General features: G+C 15.1%; 1 protein-coding gene across 1 annotated transcript, besides 16 other annotated features; it reads left to right on the top strand. All coding sequences in view use genetic code 6, as the record gives it.

Annotated features, from left to right (window-relative positions):
- Positions 1–63: 63 nt before the first annotated feature.
- Positions 64–132: a microsatellite.
- Positions 71–130: a microsatellite.
- Positions 133–309: 177 nt separating the features above from the next.
- On the top strand, positions 310–954 carry IMG5_195670 (hypothetical protein; the record flags this gene model as incomplete). The annotated part of the gene is made up of 1 exon (XM_004024316.1): positions 310–954. One exon carries the CDS (start codon positions 310–312, stop codon positions 952–954), a length of 645 nt encoding a protein of 214 aa, XP_004024365.1.
- A 416-nt stretch (positions 955–1,370) lies between these two features.
- Positions 1,371–1,454: a microsatellite.
- Positions 1,394–1,444: a microsatellite.
- Positions 1,396–1,440: a microsatellite.
- Positions 1,398–1,454: a microsatellite.
- A 1,242-nt stretch (positions 1,455–2,696) lies between these two features.
- Positions 2,697–2,754: a microsatellite.
- Positions 2,755–3,976: 1,222 nt separating this feature from the next.
- Positions 3,977–4,023: a microsatellite.
- A 328-nt stretch (positions 4,024–4,351) lies between these two features.
- Positions 4,352–4,514: a microsatellite.
- Positions 4,391–4,514: a microsatellite.
- A 33-nt stretch (positions 4,515–4,547) lies between these two features.
- Positions 4,548–4,602: a microsatellite.
- Positions 4,594–4,657: a microsatellite.
- A 244-nt stretch (positions 4,658–4,901) lies between these two features.
- Positions 4,902–5,041: a microsatellite.
- Positions 4,974–5,069: a microsatellite.
- A 395-nt stretch (positions 5,070–5,464) lies between these two features.
- Positions 5,465–5,548: a microsatellite.
- Positions 5,493–5,551: a microsatellite.
- Positions 5,552–6,818: the final 1,267 nt, after the last annotated feature.

A 6,818-nucleotide genomic window follows, 5' to 3' on the forward strand; every position in this document is an offset into this window, starting at 1 on the left:
GAAAAATAAAGATATATTATATTTTTATTAAAAGAAATCAATTCTTAATTTTTTAACAACATTAAAAACTAAATAAAATAATCTAAAAACAAATATAAAAATAAAAAAAACTTAAATATAATTATAAAAAAATGACTTATTAACCTAAAATTCTCAAATAATTAAAAAGTCCAAATTTTTTCATGAATACACGTCGTGGTACTTTATACCAACTAACCCCTCACAACTAAAAGCCTCTTAACTTGAATCATCTTATTATTTCTTAAACAGATTTCCAATAAAGTGATAAACTACTAGATAAGCTAAAAGATGCTTAAATATCATTCAAAGAGTATCTAGGTTTTAAAAAAGATGAACCAAAGACCATCTATTTATCTCCTATAGATTATTATAAGATTAAAAACTGTATAGAAGGGACCTCAAAGCCTAATACAATAAAAATAAACTCCGTAAAAGGTGGATTTATTGAAATAAAAGATGAAGACTACTACAAAATTTCATAAAAAATTAACCCTGACATCCTTGTTTCTTTAGCTGAATTTCCTTAAGGGAAAGGTGTAAAATCTCACCGAAGAGCAGTCGAAAAGACATTAAGTTTTTTAGATTTAGGTATAAAAATGTTTAAAGAAAATGCTGAATTTTCTCATATTTATTTATTCGCGTCAATTTAAGGAGGTACATATGAAGATTTGCGAAAAATAAGTATTTAAAATTCACTTGAAAAAAATATAGATGGAATAGTAATACATGATTTAGATAAAGAAGACTTATTTGAGGATAAAATAAAAATTTTAAAATTAATAATGGAAGAAATATAGCCTAAAAAAGATATACTATATACTGTATTTTCATCACAAGGTAATTTAATAGATATAATGCTTGGATTAATATTTGGTATAGATTATTTTGAAGTAGAATATCCAAATTATTTAGCACAAAATTCGATAGCATTGAATTTATCATTTAATTATACAAAAAATCAATAAGATAATAATAATATTATTTATACTCAAGAATAATTACTATAAAATTTGTCAAATTAATAATAACCAAAAAATTTAGATTTAACAGATTATTAATTATATAAAGAAAAAATAGAACCTTTTTCATAAAATTGTGAGTGTTATTCTTGCAAAAAACATACTATTGCTTATATTTCACATTTAGTTAAATGTAAAGAATTAACTGGAAACATATTATTAACTATACATAATGTACATTAATATAATTAATTGTTTTAATAATTATAAGAGGTAATAAAAGAAGGATTACTTTATAATTACATTTAATGGTTTATTTAAAATAATTTATCTAAGTGATATTATTTATATATTAATGATTGTATTTTGAAAAAAAAAAAAAAATGAAAAATAAATAAATATTATTAAAAAAAAAATATAAATAAATATATATAAATATATATAAATACATATATATATAAATATAAATAAATATGATTATATTTATAATACTTTAAAAATTTTTTTTTTTATTATTTTTATATTTTTTTATAAATCAATTGAAAATAGAATAAATGAGTTTATCTTTTATTTTATTTTTTATATATAATATTTACTTAATTATTTTTAAAAATATGATTCTATTTATAAATATATATTACTTTTTTATTTTTTAAATTATTTTAATATCGATTTTATTTTATCTTCTAAATATTTTCATTTTTATTTTATTAATTTTTTTTTAAAACAATTTATATATAAAATTATTTTTAATGAAGAATAACATCTGATATATTTTTTTTTATTGATTGAGTTTTTAGAAATTAATTACAGAATTAATATAAAAATTTTACAATTTATAAATTTTGAGTTTATATATAAATATAATTTTATTTTTCATGATTCATCTAAATATGGGAGTATTTAATTATTTACTTAATAATTTTATTATTAATCATTATCTTATTATTCTTAATCATCATTATATTGTTATGATAACATTATTTCCCAATTTATTTATGAAGTATGTGAATATGTGAAACCTTTTAATTTTATAAATAAATTTTTCTATATTATTATTAAATTTTTTTTACCAAAAAACATTTCTTTATCAAAATCATTTAAAAACATTTTTTTAAAAGGTTGCTTAATTTTTCTATTTTACAATTACCTAATTTATATTATTATTAATATTGTATTTTTTTTATAAAAAAAAGACATTAGTTAATCTCTTTTTTATTAATTAAAAAGTTCTAATATATTCTAATTTTTACCAAAAGCATATATTTCTAAGGTATCAACTTTTAATATTTTTTATGAAATTTATTGATTTTCGTTGATAAAAACACCTCCTTTTTCATAAAATTCATCTTATAAACAAAAATAACATTTTGTAAATATATTTTCATCAATCCAAAGTTTAAATTAGTCATAGTTTCCTCCAAAACCTTTTAAAATAAAAAAAAAATAGTAAGAAGTTTAATTTTATTATTTAATAGAAAAAAACCTATCCCTAACTTATATTTAATATTTCCTTTTCTAGAATTAAAATATGCACAGTTATTTTATTTTGCATTAAAGATCTAAAAATAAGGTTATATTTGAAAAACAAAACTATTTTCATCTCCTTAAAACTCTATTTAATCTTTCCAAGGTAAATTATTATAACCTCCATAAACATATTTTCCACTTTTAATAATGATAATAGTTGGAGAAGTATAACCTGATATAAATAAAATATATATATATATATATATATATATATATATATATATATAATTATATATATATATATTTTATTAATACCTATTATAGAAGTTCTTATTGATGTTAAACTAATTCCATTTTTTTATGATAAAAATAACTAATAAATACAATCATTATTTATAAAAAATTGATGTTTATTTAATATTAGAAATATGATAAATTCTTCGTTTAGTAATGAATTTTATTCTTATTATTATTAATATTATGGTAGTTTTAAGTAAATAGATTTATAAATAAGTTTATTATAAAAGCTTTCTTATAAAATTTCATTTATATGTTTAAAAAGGCTATTTTTAATATATTTAACTAAAATTTTTATTTATAAATTATTGAATTCTTCTTCGAATTTTTATTTATATATATTTTATAATTTTTCAATGAAATTTTTTTTTGTATCATCTTATTTTATTTCAAATAAATTTAAAATAAAATCAATTATTAGTTCAAATTCTTACATATTTATCTAGTCATTTTAAAAAAATATTTCAAATAAAATCATTAATGGTTCCTTTTATTTATTTTTGGTAAATTAATATATTATTTCTAAATAATTCTCAAAATCAATTTTTTTATTTTATGAACCTGACACTAATTTTTAATAAAAATGATAATCTTTTGGAAACAAAAAAGAGAAATCTCCTTATATTTCTTAAAAAGTTTTTTAGGCTTAAAAAAGTTCATTTTTATTAAAAAATAAACTATTTGAATTTAATTATTATTAACCCATTTATATATAATATATAGATTTCTATAAATAAATATTTATAAATTTTAACATATATATTTTATATAAATATAATATTGATATATATATAAAAACATATAAATATTAATAATTTTTTTTAATATATATATTTCAATTATCTATATATATATATTAGTTCATATCTAGAAATTTTTTTTTTAGAAAGTAAACATATTTTCATTTAAATTCAAAAAAGATTTTTTATTTTAAAAATTCGGTGAAATATTACTTACTATTTTCTTTTCATTTAAAAAACTCATTTATTTTCTTGTAGTATTCTAAGGTGTAATATTTCTACTAGTATTAGGATTTAATACACTAGTAGAATGATCTTTTTTTAATTTGACCATTACATTAAGTTGATTAAAATTGAATAAATTTGAAGAACTTTAATAATGATTTCCGGAAATTAATTTATTTTGAATTTTATTATTATTATTAATATTAAAAAATTCATTATATTTATCTTATTTATTAATATTTTTATAAAAACTATACTATTAACTATTATTTTCATCTGTAATTTATTATTTTTCATTTAATTTTTATTTTAGATGATTATTTTTTAAATTAATATCAAAAATGATATTTTCATAATATATTTTTTAATCATTTAATTCTTTAGAAAGAAAATCAATTTATTTTAAAATAACCATAATATTTTCATTTTCTTCTATATTTTTTCTTCTAAATTAATAACTTTTTGTTCTATTTATTCTTTTTTTTTTACAATTATCTACATGTTTTATCTAATTCTTCTTTTTCTTATTTTAAATATCTAATTTAATCATTTATTTGATTTAATTCTTGACTTTTTCTTTCTATTTCTTTTATTTTTTTTATTATTCAGAATTTTCATTTTTAAGATTATTTTCATTCATTTTTTATTATAAATCAGGATTCTTTATATTTAAATCAATTATTTTTTACTATAATTCAGAGTTTTTTAATTAATATTCATTGATTTTTTATTAAAATTCATTTATTATTTATATTAATTCGGCATTTTTTTATTAATATTCAGTATTTTTTTATTATAATTCTGCCGTTTTTAGTTATTATTCCATATTTTTATTTTATAAATCATTAATGTTTTATTATAATATATTAATAGTTTATTTTAACTCATTATTTTTTTAATAAAACTCTCCACTTTTTTATTAAAACTCATTATTTTTTTATTAAACTTCCTTATTATTTATTTACAATAAATTATTTTTTCTTTCAACTCCTAAATGTTTTATTATAAATAATTATTTTTTATACCTAATTCATTATTTTATTATTAAGAATTATTTCCTTTCTATATTAAAATTATTTAATTCTCAAAATCTTCATTTTTTTTACCTAAACAATCATTAATTTATTAAATTCTATCTATTTTTTTACTCTATTCATTTATAAATTTATCTTAATTTTCTATCTTTAATTTTAATTCATTTATAAATTAATTTTAGTCATTAATTTTTTCATTTTATTCATTTATATGTAAATATTATTAGTTATTTTTCATATTTAAATCATTTATTAATTAATCTTATTCAATTATTTTTTAATTTAAATCGTTTATTTTTTGGTTTAATTCATTAATTTTTTAAATAAATTCTTCGTTATTATTATTCTCTATTATATCAGTGTTTTTTGAAAAATCATTACTTTTTTTGAATGAAAAGCTCTCGAATTCGTTATTTTCGAAAAATGAAGTTTAAGTAGATCTATTTTAATTAAGAAAAGAATTAAAATTCAAAAAATTATTCTTATTTTTTTTCAATTCAAATATTTCTATATTCAAAAAATGTATTTTCTATTCATAAATAAGCTTTTCATTTTCAGCTTTATTATATATTTCTTTATATGAAATTTCTTTTATTTTATACTAACTTTATATATTTTTTAATTAGTTTGCCAATTTTTCTACCTCTTTATAATTTTTTTCTTTGATATCTTCAATATTTTTTTCGTAATTAATTCTGTTTTTAATCAAATCACTTTAAAAATATAAAATAAAAAAAAAATATAAAATATATATATATATATATATATATATATAATATATAATATATAATATATAATATAATATTTTAATATTAAATTCTTATTTTTTAAAAAAAAATATTTACTATTTATTGTATTATTTAAAAAATTACTTTTATAAATTTTCTATTTATTCTTCTGCTTATTTCATTAGATCATCATAATATAGTTCTTTTTCTTCCCATTATTATTAAATAATTTCTTCTTTTTTTATTTTCTTATTTTCTCATTTTACTCTTAAATTTAATATTTTAAATCTTTAATTTCTTCATTTTAATTTTTAATTTTTTCTTATAAATCTTGTATATATTTCTTTTTATTATTATCTTTTTCAATTTCTTCAGTATCATTTTATTTTTTACTATAAAACTTCAAAAAATCTGTCGACATTTCAAAAACACACTATTAATTTTCAAAAAAATCCCTATTTTTATTTTAATTGAAATATTTAAAAGACTCCTTAATAACTTTTATTAAAAATTCCAAAATAATAAGCTTTTTATTTCCAAAACAAGGAGTATTTTCTATATAAAATTAATAAAAAATATCTAAATCATCTACAAATTCTTCAAAGCATTCATAATTATTCATTTTATTTTAAAAATATTAAAATTCTTTTAAAATAAAATGCCCGCATTCATTCTTTATTTTTTTTAAAAAAAATATATAAAATATACAAATATATATATATATATATACTATTTTATAACTATTAATTTAACAAAAACAGCTTATTAGTTTTCTTGAAAAAAAAGGCTAAATTTTTTAATAAAAACTCTTTATTTTTAACCTAAAATTCTTATAAAAAATCAACCAAAATTTGATTCTTGTAATTTTCAAATTAAAAATCATCTAATATATTTGATTATTATTATTCTTAAAATTCGCCAATTTTATAAAAAATTAGATTTTTTGCCATTTTTTCTTATAAATCTTCCAAAAGCCATTATTTTTCTTCAAAATAAGTCATAAAAAAATCTACAAACTTTCCATAAACAATTCTTTAATTATTTATTTCATTTTTATCGAATAAAAATTCTAATTAAATCTCATCTAAATAAAAACATTCTATATTTTTATCTAATTCACTACTTAAATCTTATATTTATTCTACTATATTTTGATTAGCTAACATATATATATTTTTAAAAATACATAAGCAAATACTTAATACTCTATAAAAATTTCTTAAATATATTTTATCGTTTTCATATAATAATATTATCAGATTTATTTCTAATGGATTTCCATTTTGGTTATTTATATATATTTCGGCTTATAAATCATTTTCTTAACTTTTTTCACTTTATTCC

This window comes from Ichthyophthirius multifiliis (genome assembly GCF_000220395.1).
Source record: "Ichthyophthirius multifiliis unplaced genomic scaffold scaff_1120509251398, whole genome shotgun sequence".
Classification (NCBI taxonomy): Eukaryota; Ciliophora; class Oligohymenophorea; order Hymenostomatida; genus Ichthyophthirius; species Ichthyophthirius multifiliis.